Source organism: Platichthys flesus, chromosome 19, assembly GCF_949316205.1.
Source record: "Platichthys flesus chromosome 19, fPlaFle2.1, whole genome shotgun sequence".
Lineage (NCBI taxonomy): Eukaryota > Metazoa > Chordata > Actinopteri > Pleuronectiformes > Pleuronectidae > Platichthys > Platichthys flesus.
This window is the reverse complement of record NC_084963.1, coordinates 19,036,647-19,058,170: the sequence shown is the minus strand read 5'-3', so window position 1 is coordinate 19,058,170 and position 21,524 is coordinate 19,036,647. Positions and strand designations below refer to the sequence as shown.

The 21,524-nt window shown below is 41.5% G+C and overlaps 1 protein-coding gene across 1 annotated transcript; it reads right to left on the bottom strand.

Moving 5' to 3' along the window:
* Nucleotides 1-206: 206 nt before the first annotated feature.
* On the bottom strand, nt 207-15,797 carry septin5b (septin 5b). Its single transcript, XM_062413471.1, has 12 exons — nt 13,987-15,797; nt 13,806-13,816; nt 11,020-11,110; nt 9,572-9,658; nt 9,316-9,439; nt 6,201-6,335; nt 5,993-6,110; nt 4,710-4,811; nt 4,294-4,390; nt 4,042-4,177; nt 2,098-2,200; nt 207-1,920 (listed from the first exon to the last, which is right to left on the bottom strand). Exons 1-12 carry the CDS (start codon nt 14,027-14,029, stop codon nt 1,858-1,860), a joined length of 1,110 nt encoding a protein of 369 aa, XP_062269455.1. The 5' UTR covers nt 14,030-15,797; the 3' UTR covers nt 207-1,857.
* Nucleotides 15,798-21,524: the final 5,727 nt, after the last annotated feature.

The window sequence follows — 21,524 nt, the reverse complement described above, 5'->3', positions numbered from 1 at the left end:
CTGCCAACATTGTGCACAAACGCAGCTTTAAATGTGCATCTGGATGTTAGTATTGCCATTGGTGTCGAGCAACATAGCATGTTGAATTGAGTATTTAGCTTTAAGACTTTGCTTGGTTACAGTCTCACAGAGCTGCTAGCATGGCTGTAGGCTCGGTGCTTTACACGATTTGCCCCAAAAAACCCAAATAAATAATTGAGACAAAATCAATTTTCAATGCAGCTTTTTGTTCATTAACAGAATTAACATTACACATTCCTTAAAACAAAGGTGACTATAAACTATCAAATGAAGGAGGTTATGTTGCTGATTAAGCTGTCTTTAATTTGGCTGCAGTGGCTTTGAGACAACCCTCAAGTCCTTCTAAATAAAACTGTCATAAATTGCAGTTTAAAAAAATTGTACAAATACATACATTTAGGACAGTTTTGTTTTTTGAAAAATATGAAACAACACAGAATCATCGACATCAGTTAAGTCAATCCATACATTTACTCACTAGCATATAAAATCAAATGTTTTATTTTTTAACCCTCACTTACCCCGTTTTAGTTTGAAAGTGCTATATAAACAAAAGTTATAATTACTATCAACATAAAATCAACACAAAGATTGTTTATGTAATTTTATGAAGTCCTTATTTAGGTGTTGTATTATGTATTTCTTGTAAGTTTGGTAATAATTATCTCCGCCAGGGAGGTTGTGTTTTCACCCCTGTATGTTTGTTTGTAAGAAAGATTAAACAAAAACACTAAACTTGTTGGAAGGATGTTGTATGGGTCAGGCAAGGATACAGATCAGGGGTTGGATGCAGGAATTCATTTTACTTTCTGTAACTTTGTGAGGTAGTTTTTTTTTCAACATATTTATTGTCTTATAATTTATGAAATATTATCAATGAATGATAGCAATCTATGAGTGTGTGAAAATTTGCTGCTGCTTGATTGGGATTGTTGGGCCTTGGCATGTATGTGCTCTACTTAGTGTAGTGTTTATTTTATTCAGGTAGCTATTTGATACTGTAAAAGCAGGTGAAACGTCATGGTTGACAGCTGAGACCCACACATTGGTGAAGTCACCGAATTGGTGGTTCCTCGCTACCAAGGCTTCATCCCACGATCACTACTTTACAGAGTCTGGCTCAAATGCGCAACACGGCAGCAGTATCCTAGACAATTTCAACTCTTTTCTGGATAGTGAGAGGATTGGATACGTGTCTTTCTACATGCAGTCTATGATTGACATACATGTGATAATATCTATAACCGCTCATGGCAGATGGAGAATTATTGATAATGTTGATGATGTAATTCTGTATATCATGCGGCCGGACTCAACAAAAAAGTGCTCTCACAATTGAATTAGTACTTTGCATGTGGGATTGATTTTGCAAGAGCTTTGCATCTTTGATGATAACAGTTCTGATTGTACATTGAAATACAATTTGGTTTGATCAGATTCATGGTTAAAGATTTTAAACAGTATTTGGAGGATTAGCATTGAGGGTGTGCTGCATTCATCTCATTAAGTTTTTAAAGTACTTGGGAATCTACTGTGATCTAAACGTAACAAAGTACAAACAACTCTATTGCCTAACGTAACTCACTTAGCTAAAGACTGTTCTGTAAGGTTCTATCATGCCAAACCTTTTTAATTAAAATTAAAATACATCTGCCAGCATGCTGTCATTCCTCTACAGTTTATTGGTGACTAGTGATTTGAATATCAGATAAAATATTGAATGTTATCATAAAAACATTTCCTAATTTCGTCCTCTGAAGAGACAGCATTGGGGAAAGTACCAATCGTTGCTGTGTTTGACCCTCTTGGTTTGTCTCCGAAATAAAAGGTTAGAGGTCACAGGTCCTGCTCATGCATCTGCTGCTGCATCTTCTGGAGCATCTGCTGCATCCTCTTCAGCTGCAGAGGCCGATGACATGGTGACAAGGGACAAGGGAGCAGCAGTGGATGAGAGACAGTTTACACACATGGGTCATCAATTCACATCAACATCTTGGTTATGTAATACCTGCTGACATGTATTATTCATTGTTTGAGGTATAAAAAGGCGTCATACAGGATTAATTTTCCACTCACCTCGTCATCTTTGTTTTTTATGATTTTCTCTGTCTCCCCATCTGGTGTGGGCAGCGGCAGGATCGGGATGGGGCTCTGCACCCGCTTGTCTGCATTCATTTTACTGTTAAACAACAGATAACATGAGGCATGGCTGCAGCACAACACTGGCTCATGAAACTGTGAGTGTTCAGAGTCTGGAATGCTCAAATAGCAGTGACAAAAGACTTGGCTCTGGGGGCTATTCCATAGAGAAATTCTTAAAATCAGACCATACATGTAAAAAATAAAAAATATTCGTTGTAGAAACCAGTCTTCTTCCATTTCCCACCTTCATAGAGGCAAAACACCCAAACAGAAAGCAAATAAACCTATTAAGAAATAAGTATGGCCACCAGTTGGCTCTACAGCAGTTACAGAGAGAGCAAACAGATGACATAGATATATATGTATACAAACCGAACCAACCAAACAAACAGAAACGAATGACAACTCATTCATAATTTGGATTGAAATTGAAAGGAGGGGGAGCGCTAGCTTACATATTACTGTCAAATTATTAAACATACACATATTAGCTATACTGTCATTTAATTTGTCATTCGCTTCCAAATAAGACCAGGTTATTTGTGTTGCCTTTACCAAGGGGGTTATGTTTTCATTGCTGTCTGTGGGCAAAGAAGCCATTAACTTGAAATGAGCGATGCCTTTAATATTTCAAGATAGGGCTTTTTCTGTTGCTTTTTGTGAATTTCTCAAAATATGTATATTGGGTAGATCTTGATGTATGACATCGAACTTGAATTTAAGGGCACAGTTGGGCCTTGGAGAGGGTAAGCGCTCAACTGAGTGCTATTCCAGATGTCTTATTAATTAATTGTTCCAACTAGGACTCATCCTGTCTTTCCTGTCCCTTTCTCTTCCGTCTCCTTCCATCCTACGACCAATCACCCACTTCTTGACAATAGTTGCTGGGTTCCACGACTCTAATGATGGAGCCCTCTACAGAAATAAACCTTAAATAAGACAAATTGTGAAAAGTGGTGACACAACAGTGTTCATAACACCGTCTTTCACATTCAGGTACAGGAACTGTATGCTAATAGTAAACTAGTTACCATTATTCTCATCAGCGTCTGAAGATAAGCTCCTAATATCTTTAATTGTATTGGATTTGGCAAATACACTGTTTACCCATGAAACTCCAGCAGTGTTTTGTAGACTCAAACACTTCACCCAACCCTCCATTGGCATAGTGGTGAGTAGATAATGAGTGAATTATCATTTTTGGATGAACTATTCTTTAAAGGTGAATTTTGCAGTTTTGCAATACAAACCCATCATCCTCACACACAGGTTTCACTATGCCGCCTGACATGCTTTCTTCTAACTAGTTAGGTACCAAGAGCCAAATTTTTTTTTAATTTATACTCAGAGACATTTTGTGGTGCAGTTTATCACACCACAAAAAGTGAATACATTTATTTGTTAAATTATTTCGCAGGGTCACTGTCACCTCACAGCAAGAAATGCTCCTGTTTCGACTCCCAGTTCGGCCAAATTTAGCCGCAAACAAAAGTTCTCAAAAAACAGCTTAGGCAGGTCAGGAAGGAACTGTCGTGATATCAGAGGTGGAGGACACTCAAACAGATCCAAGAAGGATGAGAGTGGGCTCAATCTGCTCAACAGCTGTTATTTCTACAGAAATAACCAATGATTATATTATATTTCTGACATGGAGTTTATCGATCCCATACTGATGTGCTTCTATGAATTGTGCTCATTGTATACTGTGTAATGTCCGGGGTTTTGTTTTGTTTTGTCTACCAGTTAATTATTTTGAATGGTTCACTGTCCCTGCAAAAATGAACATAAGCATGAAAAGGAAATGAGAGGGAAAAAGGGCAACTAAAGTAAAGTAATGGGAGTTTTAGACAAACATCAGTCATTTATATAAACACACACCTGGTCATGGTCTGGATGCACTGAGCTCTGTAGTTCTCGTAGTGGCAGTCATTGGTGATGTCCTTCAGGTCGTGCATGTGGGTTCGGATGAGCATGGTCCTGAGCTTCACAAAGTCGCAGTGGGACGGGTTCTCCACTGCACACAGGAAAAGATAGACTTAATACAAACAAATGTTGTCATGGTAACTGAGACGTCAGGCCTTGTGCAGAGGGGTGGGGACAAACACTAAAGTCCAGTTGAGAGATTCTTACCCTCCACGATGCCCCAGGGGTAGAGCCTCCCTCTCACCCTCTGACCTCGGGCCTCTACCACAGTGTTGCTGCCGATCACTGCAAACGGAGTGCTCTCCTGCAACACAAAAACAATGCATGTTGACATGTTCCTGGAGACTTTACTCAAAGAAAACTAGCAATCGGCGAATACGCTTACCCAGCATTAAGATTGAAATAGATCAATTCTAGCACTAAGTCAAATCTTAGAAAGCAGAAGGAAACAGAAGAAGGAAATTAACATGACGAAATGGATATTGCTATTCTGGGTATTGTCCTTTAGTATCCTGCACAGGCATCTCACACTTATAACAAGAGCTGCCAGATATGGTAGTGGAGGAGAAAAGAATGCCTGCTTAAGTGTTGTGCTGCAGATGAGAAACATGTTTTGGACTCACCTTCAGCTCTTTATCTTGCTGCTTGAACCCCTCATCTTCATCAGAGTCGCAGTCAGGGAACCGGTAGACCTTTATCCCATACCAACCTATCTCCTCTCTCAACTAGGACAAAGCAAACACACATCAAAGATATGTTGGACAATAGGAACACACACACACACTGACACACACGCGCACACATCCTCCCACTGAGTGCTAGTTTGTGGCTGCCCTATATAAAAGCTTTAAAGCTCCAGGTAAGATATTTCACCACTAAAACAAGCTGACAATGGATCTCCCATCTAGTTTCCATGTATTTGACCAAAGCAGCTCAAAAGATCAATATACTGTGTATGAAATCATATGCTTATGATTCACATTTAAGCTTTGGCATAGACAACTATTTTAGTTTTGGCAGCATAATGTGGGAGTAGCTCCATGTGATGGGTTATTTGTTTGTTCTCACTTCTTTCTGAGAGCAGGCTGAGAATGGATACTCTAAATCACATGATAAGCATGAGAAGAGGTATATGGGGAGCAGAGTTTATCACCGGAATCTGCACTTGGCACCAGTGCTACAGATGGTTTTAGCATCTCAGCTCAGTGTTTTTCCCAATTTGCATATTTGTTTATTTGCACATTCTTAACCAGGCAGAGTTGTGAATTATGTACAAGCCATGTTAAGGCCATGTAAGGGAAAAAATGTATACGTATGTAATTTTGACATAGAGCTAGCCCAGGTAAACAGTGAGTCTACCTTAGCATTAGAGGAGGGAGTGAGACTTAATATCTTTAAAGCTAACTAATGAGCACATTGTGTCTCCACAGTGCAGAGGTACTAGTAGATAAACTGTTATTCAACAAGCAATATAGTTGTTACCTCCAGCAAGGAGGTTTTTTTTTTTTTTCTTGTCAGGATTACACAAAAACCACTGGATGGATTATCAAGTAACTTGGTAGAAGGATGTTGTATGGATTGGTCTCGAAATAACCCATTTAATTTTCGTGAGGATCCAAATAACTGATCCGGGAATTTTGTTTCCCATTCTTTTCAGTGTATTAGCTTTGGCAAAATGTATGCACTCTTATGGCGCCATTCTAGTACCAATATGTAACCACCAGTTTGACCCTCTCCACCAATGAGAGACAATTAAAGCTGTTTATGCAGCATTTCTTTTCGCTGATGACTATTTATTATTTTAATAGAAATTTCTGTTGATAAATGGGTTATAGTATTGTTTAATTTGTACATAACAGAAAAGGATGGGATGATGGAGGGAGTTATGAATCATGTGTGGTCTGACCTGCTCTTTGAGTTTCTTTATCTCACTGGGAGTGAGACAGTCTGCCTTAGCGATAAGAGGAACCACATTAACCTTGTCCTGCAGGGCCTTCATGAACTCTACATCAACTGGACGAAGCCTGCAGGAGGACATGATCTATACTGAGTATTTTAATGCATGCATGTCAAACAGTAGATACATTGTGTTCACATGCCAGTGTGTATATTACCCGTGTCCAAACGGAGGAATGAAATACAGGCAGCAGTGCACCCTGTTGTCCTGGATGTTTTTCCTGTTGAGTCCGCTCTCATCCCGGAAGTACTGTTCAAACTGCAGATTGATGTAGTCCGTGACAGGCCTCCAGCTACCAAACACAAACATGCGTTTTTTTATGTCAACACAGCAAACTTTTTGAGTAATAGTTAAGACAAAGATCGATCAACACAGTGTAGGACAGTAGGTCTATTCAAGTATTGCAGCACAGATTTGAGGAGCTTGGAGTTTTCTTAAGTACTTTAATTCTATGCTTGATAGAAACATTTAAAAACTAGAAACTTTTTACTCCAATGCATTTATCTGATGACGTCAGTGAGTGAACAGAACAGCTTTATGAAATACAATGCAGAGTAAAATATTAGCAACAGCAAATGCAACTCCCCGATGCAACTCCCGGAATGTTTTTACAGAACATTATGATGCTACAGTAAAGTTGACCTTTGAACCTTTCAACATAAAATGTCATCAATTCATTATTTTATCCTCTTAGAAAAAGTAATCTGTTGATTCTTGAGTCCCGGCCAAAAACACCTGTTATGAGGTGTCAGTGGTCTTTGACAATGAAAATAAAATCAACCAAATTTAAAGACATTCCTTCAAGGCGTTCACTGGAATGAGACGGATTGACGGCCGACCTGTAAAAATAAAGCTTCCAGTGACGGCTGTCGCTGGTTTGTGGACATTAAACAGCAGCAATAGCAGATCAATTCAACAGGGCAGTGAGGCCGTGACATATAATCTACGTCCTAATAATCCTAATAATCTACGTCGAAATATAATCAATAGTGTAAATGTGGATAAACAAATGGATTGAACGTGGCGGATGGAACAAAATGCACAATCCCTCACAGAATGATACAAAATAAAAGCTTTAAGAAGAGAGCTTTTCTGGCAGGTTGTGGTGAAGCTGCAGAGCTCTCACAGGAAACGCTGGTCGGCCGTGCAAGCATTCATAAGCAAATAAAACGTAAGTCTCCAGGGGACATGGGGACATTAAATCCCCAAGATTCAGTCATGCAACACTTCATTGAATTTGCTCTGTAAATAATAAAACAGACACAGAACAAAAACGAGGCCTCCAACATATAGAGGTTACATTCTATTTCATGAACGGGCAGATGGTAAAAAACTTTCTAACAGTAACATATACACAAACCCTTCCTTTGAAGTTCCAGTTTACTTTCTAATGCACCAAGAATATAGTTCACCCATATATGGTACCAAGGTTAACCAGATGATATGCACAGTTAAACTGAGCGCACGTAACTGATCATAGGTGAACTGTCATTTCTCCCCCTTTGCCATCCTTCTTTACCACTCTCCATTCAGTCCCCCTTTCACACTTCTTCTCCTCTAATGCCCTTTTGTTTTTACTGTCCTCCTTCAATTCATATCTCACTCCACTCATGATGTGCCACTTCAGGTCTATTTGCTGTTTGACTGGACAAACAGAGGATCCATTTCTGCAGTTTAACGACCATTACCAGATGGCTCACAGCTTTCACTACGACAGACTATATATGACTGCTATCTAGAAGTGAAGACGCCATCGCTCCCTGGTGTCTGGCTGCACTATAGGTAATGAATCCAGCATCCCTCATGTTAGTGGGCAGGACATGGAGCGGTGTTAATTTCGTTGACGAAAACAATGACGAAATATATTCGTTAACGACCCTTTTTCCATGACGAAGACGAGACGAAGACGTAACGAAAATGGATCTTTGAAAAAAAAAACTATGACTAAATCTATTTTTAACTTTCGTTGACGAGACGAGACGAAAATGTTGGTGATTGACTAAGTCACAATCATTTTTTTAACATCATCGTATCAGGCCGTCATGAAGTATCAGGAGCGGGCGAGTGAGTGTGTCTGTGTGAGTCTGTGTTTGTGTGTGTGTGTCTGTGCGCTCCCAGAGAGCTCACCCGTCCCGAGGCTCCGCCCCCCGCCCCGCGCACTCGCTCAGAGACACAAGATCAGAGCTAGAACACGTGAGGAAGCCTCAGTGACTGACTGCTTCTTAACTATAGAAACAGTGAAAACACAGAGTTTCTCTGGTCTCAGCTGATCAGAGATCAGCACCTCAGCTTCTTGATCAGAGCAGAAGCTGCAGTTGGTTTGTACCAAGCTGAAGTTTCTGTGTCTGCCTCCAGTCTGACCTGCTCTCCCTTTTTGTTTTCACATTTAAAATTAAATATATATTTTTTAGCTATTAGACTCCAGCTATATGTTTTTATAGAAAAGGAATTTAATGTGGCTATTAAATGTGACTAAAACTAGACTAAAATTGAATTTGTTTTTGTCGTCTAAAACTAGACTAAAATGGAATTTGTTTTAGTCGACGAAAACTAGACTAAAACTAAGAAGGATAAAAATGACTAAATGTGACTAAAACTAAAATGCATTTTCGTCAAAAGACTAAGACTAAGACTAAATCAAAAATAGCTGCCAAAATTAACACTGACATGGAGCAGCTAATAAGGCAAATACGAGTTACATAAATTTTTTTCAGAGATAGTTTTGGTCATTTTAGATCGTTCCTATCTGACACATTTTGTCTAAGTTGTAATTTTTCCAGTAGGTTTGGTTTTGATGTTAAAGAGGATGAAAAACATCAGGATGGCTCCATCTAAATGACCCCTACTGCAGAGACCATGGCTCCAAATGCCTTCAACGGTGCAAGATGGCAGCGTTCACATCTGGGTCTAAATTGTACGAATTGTTGCTTTCCCTAGAATGGGGCCTTTATATTGAAATACATTATATTAACATCAGTAGCAGGTCTTCCCTACGAAGGCCGCCATGTTTTTTACAGACAAACTAAAGACCTTTTGAGTTTTTATAACAACTGACGGTTACCACAGGTTCTCTCTCATGTTTGAAAGGGGAGGGTGGGGTGAGGGGGATTTAGCTGCAACAAGCGGCTTCACCACTAGATATCACTAAATTCTACACACTGAATCTTTAACTTAAAGCCAGAGAAAGCTAACAGTATTATTTATCATACAATCTCAGAAATCCATGTTAATTGATAGTTATCCAAATCTTTGGATACACAGTCAATACCTACCACTCTGTGTTATTGACAGCGTCCCCAAAACCTGGGGTGTCCACAATAGTTAGTTTCAACTTCACCCCCTTCTCTTCGATGTCCACCGTGTGCTTCGTGATCTCAACTGTCTGACTGATGCGCTCTGAAACATCAAACACAAGGAGACATTCAACAAAGTCCATCTCCTGCACCGGCCTCTTCAGTTTATCTGGGCTGGAGACAAAAACATAGATATAGATATAATATGGGAACGTCTGATTGGACAGTGACTCACCCTCAGCATTGAGTAGTTTTCTGTCCTTATGCAGATCAGTGAGGAACAAGCTGTTCACCAGGGTTGATTTACCAAGACCAGATTCACCTGTAAGACACATACACACAGAGGTGAAGTACCGTGCTTAAGAACAGTTTTATGGGAACTCATCTTTACTTGTTAATTTTCATTTGATGTTTTCTTTTTACTTCCAAAAACCGAGAGAAAACACAAAATAAACAAAGGTATGAGTTTGATTGACACAATATATAAAGGTACATATTTAAGGAAGAAAATAAACAGCCAAATCGGATGAGTATTTTGAGTAAGTCAATTTAACCTCCCTTCACAAAAGTAAATCAATTAATCATAATTGTATAAAAGTACTGAATATACAGATGACAGCGTTAGCAGCAAAGAGATAATTAAATGTATGGATTAATGGACAAAGCTGAATAAACTATTGAAGTGCATGATCAAACAAATACAAACAGTTACAAGGTAAAATAGATAAGCGAAATGGGCATTCTGTGTCTGACAGCCAAGTGGCAGCAACTTTGCCTCAATACAGGAACCTGGGGCCTGAAGACATCTCCATGGCAATATTCAGTCATGATCGCTTCAGCTACTGGACACAGGTAATGACTTCTTCTATCACTGGGTCCAATCATGCAGTTATATATCTCATCTGAAACTGCTATCAGACATGCAATAAACTCTGGAGAATGTCCAGACATTATCAAGGAGCTGTATGTGAGAAGGCAAATGGCCGTTTGCAAATGGCCCCACATGAGAACACAGCAGCAGACCCCCTGCAGAAAACACTGCACGCAAATGAAGGATGATCACAATTCGAACACACATTAATACAAATAACTCAGCATAAAAAAGTGGTTCCATACACATAGAAGACACAGATGATTTTAAAATAACTGTGCTGTACAAATAAATGTGATTTTCCTTTCCTTATGCAGTCCAGGGCAGGTAATGAGTCAGATACAAGTCAATCAATCAATCAAATTTTATTTGTATAGCCCATATTCACAAATTACAATTCATCTCATAGGGCTTTAACAGGGTGAGACATCCTCTGTCCTTAACCCTCAGCAAGAGTAAGGAAAAACTACAAAAAACCCTTTAAACAGGGTAAAAATATGTAGAAACCTCAGAGAGAGACACATGTGAGGGATCCCTCTCCCAGGACGGACAGAAGTGCAATAGATGCCACGTGCAGGAGAACATCATCAATAAACAAAGTCTCTAGCAGCATTGATGAGGGTAGACATCCCGAAGGACAACCCCAACATGACAGTCCCGCTGCAAGCACAGTCCATGCTCAGCAACCATCTAGACCACGATCCACCATCCAGACCAGACGCCACTCCAGTCCTCAGTCACCGTCCACCGCCGCCCACCAGGAGGACCCATCACAAGCCACAAGTAAGAAATGGTATGACATCACTTCTCACCTGCCACCATGAGGGTGAAGTCAAATCCTTTTTTCACAGACTTCCTGTGCACCTGGTTGGGCAGCGTCGCAAATCCAACATAGTCCTTTTCCTTGAGTCACATGGAGACAGAAATGCAGTCTTAAATCAGTGGCAGTGACTCTGGCTCAGCAGCGGTAAGTAAATGTATACTGATGATGATGGCTGACACACAGGATGCTGGGTCAGATCTACTCCTTTGTGGTACAGCAACTGTGTTAGTAGGACACTCCCATGATTATCTTCATGTTTTATTGAAGTGGCAAAGAGAATGTGGTGGAGCGACTGGGAGCATGCCCTGGGGCACAGCAAGTATTCATAATGTAGAGAGGCAGGCCGCCACTGGCACTAGAGGAGGGGGGTGGGGACCAACACAGCAACGATATACAGTATATGTGAATCTGAATACTTAGAGAGATGAGGAAGAATAAGGTTAAACAGGGTATGTGCAGCTCTTAAAACTCATGAAATTTGGTTTTATATTGATATATGAAAAAGTCTTGAATTTTATTTACAACTGTGTTGTGTGGTGCGGTTTGAATTTAAGACCGTTGGGCCTTTGCAGATGTGCAAACTACTGAGGGACCTTCTAGTTGAAAATCTCTTTGTAGTCCTTAACCTCAGTTCTGTCATTTTCAAACAAGAAACAGTCCCTTTGAGGCTGTGGACCAGGGCCTCCCCTTCTCCCCTCGGGCCTCTGCCCTGCAGGCCTGTTCAGTGATCCATACATAGGTCCAGATCATGTTAAACACTGACAAATACAAACAGTTGATATAAAGTTAAATAATGTACTTTATATGATATCAAAAAGTCATGATTTGAATTTGACGACTTCTGGAGAAACGCTGAGACAACGACTGGAACAGGAAAAAAACAGCTCTGAAGGAGGCAGATGGTGTATGATGTGGAATAAGCAGACTGGTCAGAGAGAAGTACAGCTTCACCCCATCATGCACTAGATTTCTCTACTTGTGGATACAACCAGCTTTTAATGTCAAATCTAATGTAGAGAGCATTAGCTTGACTTGTTAGGGAGCGACTGAGGAACTGTGTATATGGGGATGTGTGTCCGAGAGGGGGGAGGCGTGTTCTCTGTGTGTTTCTGTCTCCTTGGTTTCAGTAACGCTTCCATATTGACATTTTGTCTGTGGATGCATTTCACACCTACACACATTTCAAAGAAATACACATATCCAGACTGCTGGATAACACCACACTGGTCTGACTCAGAATCAGAGCTGCTGTCCAAGACGACATGAAAACACTGAACTGTGAAGCAGGACAATTGCAAAAATAATCATGAGAGGAAAACTGCTCCAGGGATTTTGGGAGCTATGCAGAAAATATGAAAATAAAGATATTCACACTGGAGCTTGTAAAGAAGGAGATGGTTCATGCACTGGGAGATCATATGACCCCCTGAAGTCTGATACACATGTCAACATACAGCCTAATTCCTGATATTAAGTAGTTTTAAAAGTGGAATAAATCATTGTATTCCATGTTGTCTCACATGATTTCTTGATGCAAAAGCTTCTTCCATGTGGATATTTGTTGTATCCAACTTTAAACTGAAGGTTGTTTTTTTACATGTCCTGCTGTTAGTTGGACAAAATTATGTTTGAACATGTAATTTAGGAGTTTATAACATATAACATGAATGATTAAAAATAATCATTCATTCCGTATCATATCAGAGAATGGTTGAATTAGTGCATGGTGAAATGAATGTCCTGCATTCAACTTTATTTAAGATGTTATGAAAAAACATCTATAGATCAATAGTCTGTCTTTAAACTGTCAGACAATAGTGTCTTTAGTCATTTGATTCCAGCTTTTCAAATGTGAGTATTTAATCACCTAAACAATGAATTGATTGGTAGTGATAATGAATAACGATAGTTGCATGTCTAACCACCTTATACTGTTATATGCTGTTTTCACAGAATACTGGCTTTTATTATTGCTTAAAGGCGACTCATTGGTCAACTGACTCCATGACTGTCCTGCTCATCATCAGCTGCAGATTCACGTTTACAGATGTTGGACAGATGTTATGAAGTTATGGAAATGGACTTGGGTAAGTGAGCGTGAGGACAAGATATGAACAACTTCAGATTTGGTCCATGAAAACTGAAATAGTGACATTGTACAGTACTATATCATGTGGCAAGGCAAGGCAACATTCTGATTTGTTCACAAAGTGCAACAAAGCTAAGATTCTAAATACACACGTAGTAAGTCCCTATGACTTCATAGGACATTACATTGACTTACACTACTCCTTGGTTGTTACTACCTACCTTATCTTATACCCCAACCTAACCCTCAACTTAAATCTAAACCCAACCTTCAGTTTCCATCTTAAAATGTAAAAATCTATGTTATGGGGACATTATTTTTGTTCCTATAAGGAAGACAATTCCCCTATAAAGTGACCGTGTAAACAGATGTAAGTCCTCACATCATGAGCAATATTTGGAACACACAGTCACACTTACACACATTCTTACATGTTAGTCTTTCTTTAGTTCTGAGGATCCTCATTGACACAAAGCATTCCCTGCTGGCCCCATACCCTTACCTCACCATCACAACTAAACACCTAGACCCAAACCTTACCGTGAACGAAAGCTAATTGTAACCCTATCATAAAACCAAGTGTCCTTTGAGGGTTTGAGGACCAGACAATATCCTCACAACAGCAGACACATAAACACACTGTGTCACACACGCCCACACACCTTTGTCCCCTGTGTTTCTCTTACCTCTCCATCATCTGAGGACAGATTCCAGGGACACGTCGTTGCGTTTGGGCAGCGGGTGCCAGCCACATGCAGGAGAATGTCCGGAGGGAATAAAAGCACAGTGTGGGTTTCTGGACAGTCATCGACCGATCCTTGATGAATGTGAATTGCTGGCGGTGAGTAGTGACCTGCAGGTGCTCACCTGACCGGGGCGCACGGCTCCTGAAGCGGCTGTTGGCCGTCATGTTGGACACGCTCCGTGGAGGAGGAATCTGGATGAGGGGCGGCTGTGGTCTGGTCCCTTAAACGACGTCTGCACGGGGTATCACCACTGCAGCAGCAAGATGTGCGTCCAACAGCGGCAATTAGACCTGCGGGAGTTCATCTATAACACACGCACACCAAAATCTCCGCATCCATCATTTTACACTGTGTGTTGTCGTGTGCCTTCACTGGTCTACTGGTCGTGCGCAGACAAAGTGGTTGCAGTTCACATGCATCTCCAGGGGGTGGCAGTGTGACTCTGTTCCTGCGAGATCAATCACAGAGCATTGAACAGCCTAAAGGGATAGTTCGACCAAAAATGAAAAGTCCCTCATTATCAACTCATCATTAAGCCAATGGAGGGATTGGTAAAGGGTTTGAGTCCACAAAACTCATTAAGAGTTTAAGTGGTATTTAATGTATATATAAAATACAATTGAAGTGACTGTGGACTTATTCTCAAACGTAAAAAACAACCACGTTCTTAGCTTAAATGTCCAATGTGATCCACATATGAATGTGGATTATATCAGAGCAGATTCAGGCTAAAAACACAGTGTAATCAACGCCTGTTCAAGTCAAATTTTAATGTTGGGGTTTACAGACACTTGGGTGAGCCAACGGATGGAAGCATTTTATGTGTTTTTCTGTTTGTTCGTTTTCTAGGTTTGACGAATCAGTCACCAGTTACTTCAATTGTTTTGGATTAGGCTACAAAACTGTTCACCCCTGTAACTCCAAAAGTGTTTTGCAGACTCAAACACTTCATCAAAACCTCCATCATCATAGTAGTTGGTAGATAATGAGTGAATTTTCATTTTGGGGTGAACTATCCCGTTAAAGTCCTCTGGCCCACTGCGTTATCAGGAACAAAACAGAACTTTTTAAACATTAGGCACAAAGTGTATGGTAAAGACAGCCCATAGCATTTTACACTTTGATGCAATTATATTCAATGTAAAATTCAATTTCTTTCCTTTTTATAATTTCCACAATACAAAAACCCCACTGACAATAACAAAAGACCCACGCAGTTGAATCAAGGTCAAATATTATCTGACCTCATCAAGTCCTACTCAATATTAGGTAAGGTACTCCAGGTTTACCACATACAAACATAATCTAATCAGGTTATCATTTTATAAAATCTCTAAAAATGTGGTCATGGGGCACCCCTCCTAACAGAGAAGAAGGCTTGAGCAACAATACATTGTATGGATCTTCAGACTTTTTTCTATTCTAATTCTCTATATTCAGACTACAGGGTATCTGGGGATATACATGTTTATTATCTCCTGTAGAGAGTATTGGTTACCCTAGTCCAGACCATTGGACAGGATCACTGTAAATGCAAGTATGTGCTGATCCCTCCAGTGCCATGCCAGCTTAAATCAGAGGTATCTGGGTCCATTTTGTAAAATTGTAAAAATCTTATTAAATGAAATATCACACAGTTTTATAATGCCCCCATTATTTCTATGTTTTATTCACATGTGCACGATTGAATGTCCCTGAATGTTAAAAGGCTAAAAAATTACAAAGGAGCTAAAAAATAAATCCTGCATCCAGCCCCTGATTTAAATGAACACTCACTTTTTCACCAACACACACATGGCTCATTCCACCAAGTTTCATGGACATTGGTTCAGTTTTTTTGTTTGATCTTGCTTAGATAGAAACATACCAACAAAACACAAAGAAAGAGGTGAAGGTAACCTCCTTGATGATGGGAGATATTTCAAACGAGCTCCATGAGGTTTACATCTGCAGACTTTGCAAGTCTTTGTTCCAACAGCCATCACTGACACTGCAGCATCATTTGCAGTTTCTTTAAATGAAACACCTACAATGGTCTGTGTGACTTGCTTTGTTAATATGGGTTTCTCACCATAACATTATATATATCTTACTTCTAGCAGAGCACTTGTCCTAGCAATGAATCAGAGGCTGTAGTAACTCAATCTGCAAGTTAAGAACAGCCATAAGGGTTTTATAGGATAGGTAAACAAACAAATAGGTGGCTGGAGGAGCGGTGACAGTTCTCTCTCCTTTTCACAGTCATTTTCCTGCATCTGTAGTCTTTCTTCTGTGCAAAGATCATTTCAAATGTTTAATTCTATGTATATTTTTAATTTGTAGTGAGTTTGAATGCAGCAGTGTTCGTATGGAAACCATGATTTACACCTGACTATAGGAACATTGTGAACTTGTCCTAAGCACTACCTGACCCGATGCTAAGTTAGAGGCTGTTTCAGAGCTTTTCTCTTATCAATCAATCAAATTTTATTTTGTATAGCCCATATTCACAAATCACAATTTGTCTCATAGGGCTTTAACAAGGTGTGACATCCTCTGCCCTTAACCTTCAACAAGACCCTCTTGTGCGGCGCACATCATCCTGCAGCGCACATTCTCCTACAGCGAACATCATCCTGCGGTGCAATTCATCATTCAGCGCATATCATCATCACCGCACATCATCGTGCTGCGCACATTATCCTGCGCGCATATCATCCTCACCGCACATCATCGTGCGCACATCATCCTGCAGCGCACTTCATCCAGCAGTGCACATCATCCTGCGGCGCACTTCATCCTGCAGTACACATGATCCTTTGGCGCACATCATCCTTTGGCGCACATCATCCTGCGGCACACTTCATCCTGCAGCGCACATCATCCTGCAGGACATGTCATCATCACTGCACATCATTGTGCAGCGTACATCATCCTGCAGCGCACATCATCCTGCAGCACATATCATCATCACCGCACATCATCGTGCAGCGCACATCATCCTGCGCACATATCATCATCACCGCACATCATCTTGCGCACTTCATCCTTCAGCGCACATCATCGTGTGGCGCACTTCATCCTGCAGCGCACATCATCCTTCTGCGCACATCATCACCGCACATCATTGTGCGGAACACATCATCGTGCAGCGCACATCACCGTGCGGCACATCATCGTGCAGCACATATCATCATCACAGCACATCATCGTGCAGAGCACATCATCCTGCGCACATATCATCATCACCGCACATCATCTTGCGCACATCATCCTGAAGCGCACTTCATTCTGCAGCGCAATTCATTCTGCAGCGCAATTCATTCTGCAGTGTACATCATCCTGCGGCGCACATCATCATGCGGCACATATCATCATCCCCACACATCATCCTGCAGCGCAGATCATCCTGCAACACACATCATCGTGCAGCGCACATCATCCTGCTGCGCACTTCATCCTGCAGCGCACATCATCCTGCTGCGCACATCATCATGTGGCGGACTTCATCCTGCGGTGCACATCATCCTGCAGCGCACTTCATCCTGCAGCGCACATCATCCTGCTGTGCACATCATCATGTGGCGCACTTCATCCTGCGGTGCACATCATCCTGCAGCGCACATCATCCTGCTGCGCACATCATCACCGCACATCATTGTGCGGAACACATCATCGTGCAGCGCACATCATCCTGCGGCACATCATCGTGCAGCCTACTTCATCCTGCTGAGTACATCATCACAGCACATCATCGTGCTGGGCACATCATCCTGTGGCACACATAGTCCTGAGGCGCACTTCATCCTTCCGTGCACATCATGCAGCGCACTTCATCCTGCGGCGCATATCATCATCACCGCACATCATCCTGCAGCGCACTTCATCACCACACATCATTGTGCGCCGCACATCATCCTGCGGCACATATCATCATCACCACACATCATCCTGCAGCGTACATCATCCTACAACGCACATCATCATGCAGCGCACATCATCCTGCAGCGCACATCATCCTGCAGCACACATTATCATGGGGCGCACATCGGCTGCAGCGTACTTCATCCTTCGGCACACATCATCATGCGGCGCACTTCATCCTGCAGTGCACATCATCATGCGGCGCAAATCATTCTGCGCACATCATCATCGTGTGGCACACTTCATCCTGCTGTGCACATCCTGCTGTGCACATCGTCCTGCGGCGCACTTCATCCTGCTGCACACATCATCACTGCACATCATCGTGCGGCGCACATTGTCCTGGGGCGCACATAATCCTGCAGCTCACATCATCTTGGGGCGCACATTGCCCTGCAGCACGCATCATCCTGGGGCGCACTCAGCTCTAAGATAGACTGGCGACCTGTCAAGGGTGTACCCCGCCTCTCGCCTGTTACTCCCGAATTGCTTTTTCCCCCTCCTCTTAACCTTCATTTAAACACCAGTAAGAAACAGGTCCTTCACTGACACGTTCCTCGATTCACAAAATAACAAACAAATGTCCATCTGTAAATACCATTTTTTTATCTCCAAAAAATCTAAATGGACCATTTAATGAAAGAGTAAACACACAGCCAACCGCTGCCTCACAGTCAGACATGCTGGTCTTTTCCCTGCTTCATGAATCAAATACAGCTCGGTGTCAGAAGACGTGTCCCAGCGGTCAGTGACAGTGAGGGATTCCTGCAGAACGCACTTGGTGAGACGCTACAGTCCAGAGACTTGTCCCGCTGCGCTGACAGCTACCTGGGGGAGGAGGAGACAGCGGGGAAACAATGATGAGAGCGTGGGAGTGGAGGCAGGAGCAGGGTGCCATAACTCACTGTTTCCTGTGCTGGTTACATGGGTGGTGCTGGGTCTGGGTGTGTGTGTGTGTGTGGGGTGGGGGTGGGGGGGGGGGGGGGGGGGGGGATATCAGAAAATGAAAGAACCTCCCCTCCCACTATCACCCAAAACACATTGGCTCTGATCTCAGGGCCAACAGGATCACAGTGACCTCTGTGCACAAACAAGATTAACGCTGGTCTGACTCTTTATGTATTTCTAATAGTTTCTGCATGCTTCTCCGGTGCCCCCACTTCTGGCAAAGCTCAGTTACAGCAGCATGAGCCAGAGACCCCCCCCCCCCCCCCCCCCCTACAAAGTAACATCATCAATCACAATGATGACAATTTTGATGTTGTCTTCAACATTTTTGAGTTGTGTTTGTTGTTGGACACTGGATCTTGTGTCCTCATGTTTTCTGTTAAATAAAAGTAAAACTTTGATATGTGACAAATACTTTATTCTGAACAAATCAGTATTAAAAGTTAACTGATAATGTCAAATCTCCACCTGTATTGACTCCATCATGTTTTGTGCTTCTGTTATGACTCTCACAGCCCTGGGTAAGGGTTAGAGAAAGATCACATTACCCACACAATGTCTTTTCTAGGAGGTGGGCATGTGTGTGAGAAACATGCTTGTGTGTACCGTGCCCATGTGAGAACATCAGTGTGCAATAATATGAGCGTTTCCTGCCCAGAGACAGAGATGCAGCTCAGGGTCACACAGTGACTTCAGCTCGGAAACAGGCTAACGCAGGAAGGCCTGGAGCTCAGTGGCGGACAATAGCCCATCACATGTGCCCGACGTTGATTCCTTGGTTGCTGTCGAATACGCCACCGCATAGGAGGAAGTGCTCATTGTTCTGAGCCAGCCTTCACTCTTTTTCACTGCAGAGGAACAATGGAACCCGAAAGGGGTAACGGCAGAGATAGAAGCAGGAGGAAAACTTTGTTTTTACTTGTGTTAAAACAATACTTAGTAAAAACACAGGAATTCCAGGAAAGAAATGGATCAAAGAATTAAGGTTCATGCTGATCCACTTTGAGTCAATTGTGTCATTCCTTGGTCCATCTAAAAAACAAAATAAAGGTCAAAATGCCAAGAAAACACACACAGTGAATGAGATTAAACCTGATTTTTTATTTGTCAGACCAACATTTGGTGACTTCCAGGTCTTTATATAGTACTTAAACACTAAAGAGACAGAGATAAAGAGTTGATGAGGACAGAGACATGCAGAGGCCAGGAATAGAAAGAGAAACACACAGAAAAGAAGGAGATTTAGTTTGGCCGTTGGGTTATCTCCCTGATTGTGCTCCACAGAGACGGGAAATGGTGGCTGTTACACACAGGAAATGAGCTGATGGCACTGATAAGGCGGGAAAATCAACTCCGGAAATCAAAACATGTCCATGCCGAATTGCCGATGTAGCTGGGTGACAGGAGACGGGACTGCTGAGGATTAAAGGAATAGCCTCTTGGAAAAACTCTGTGTAGGCTTGAAAGCTGCTTCTGAAAAATGTGTTGTTTAATTCCTTTGGCTGGTTTCAGTTTTTCTGACTCAAATTTCCCTCCCACAATATCTTTGCTCGCACTCTCCACTGTATGTGAGAGTCCATGTTTGGACCAGGGAGTACAGTCTGTCCTGAGCACAGTAAATATTTTATTAGACTTCCATTGTTGTGTTGATCTATTCTGAATGACATAATGGTAAATTGTTTTTTAGTCTGATGATGAACACTCAAAGCACTTTACAGTACAGTTTTCAGGGTTCAGCTTATTGCCCAAGGACACTTTGGTGTGCAGATGGGGAAGACTGGGAACGAACCTTCTGGTTGGAGGACGACCGCTCTACCCTTCAGCCAGACAGCCTTATTCTAACATTTGCTCAGAATGTTTGTCTTATAGCTTTTGATCCAGACGTCCAACGACTAAATTCTTCATGCTTTTAGTGTGAAAATGTGACTTGAAACTGGATAAAATGTCCATTTAGACTTCTGTTAAGCAAACACTAGGCTGTCACATGCACAAAGGGAACATGATGCCACTGAAAGGCGGCAAATTAAAATATTTCTTTTATTTCTCGAGACAAAATAAGTAACAGAAGTCAAGTTCTTTTTTGACTTTTTAATGTTGAAAAGTTGCATATCGTATCTTTAAAAGAATTGGGGTCATGTTTCAATGAAACCAACAGTGAATGTGAAAAGGAAACAGGAACTTTGAAATATTTAGTTCAGAAATACAGCCGTAAGAAGGCTGAATGAAGCACAGACCAATAACCTGATTATTCTTTCAGCATTTTGAGGTCACATATGAACAGGACTGCTGGGACATGTGTTGGGGCAACATCGATGGACCACAGCCTGGAGGGGTCATATTGAAGAGCTCATTGACCTCCATGTTCAGTGACATGTCTGTAAAGTGTGTCTCAGTGACAGCACATCTCCCTGCAGCAGCAGATCAGAGTCATCGCACATCCATCATCATGCTGGAAAGATGCTTTACATGAACACTGACCTTGTGGTGTGGGTTTATTAACGCTGATGCAGACGCAGTACTCACATCCTTTACTTTACTCCATTATAAGTACTATGAAAAGACGTACATTCAAAATGGTACTTAAATAAAAGTATGTGAATAAAGCTCAGTGCAGAAAAACGCCCCCTGTGCCTGTTTTGTCAGTAGCAGTGTTCAGCCAAACATTTAAAACTAATTCTATTATTTAAATTATTCAAGAAAATCAGTAAATCGTTGCATTGTGAATTTGGAGGGTAAAATTTAAGTATAAAGTGGCATCAGAAGAAAATAAAAAGTATATCTGCTTCATCACTTTTGTCATAAACATTA

Coding starts and splice junctions, on each gene's coding strand:
- septin5b (XM_062413471.1), bottom strand. CDS start 14,029: ATGACGGCCAACAGCCGCTTCAGGAGCCGTGCGCCCCGGTCAG. Junction 6,111..6,200: donor ATTCCTCCGTTTGGACACGG/GTAATATACACA, acceptor GTCCTCCTGCAG/GCTTCGTCCAGTTGATGTAG. Junction 4,391..4,709: donor AGCAAGATAAAGAGCTGAAG/GTGAGTCCAAAA, acceptor TTTGTGTTGCAG/GAGAGCACTCCGTTTGCAGT.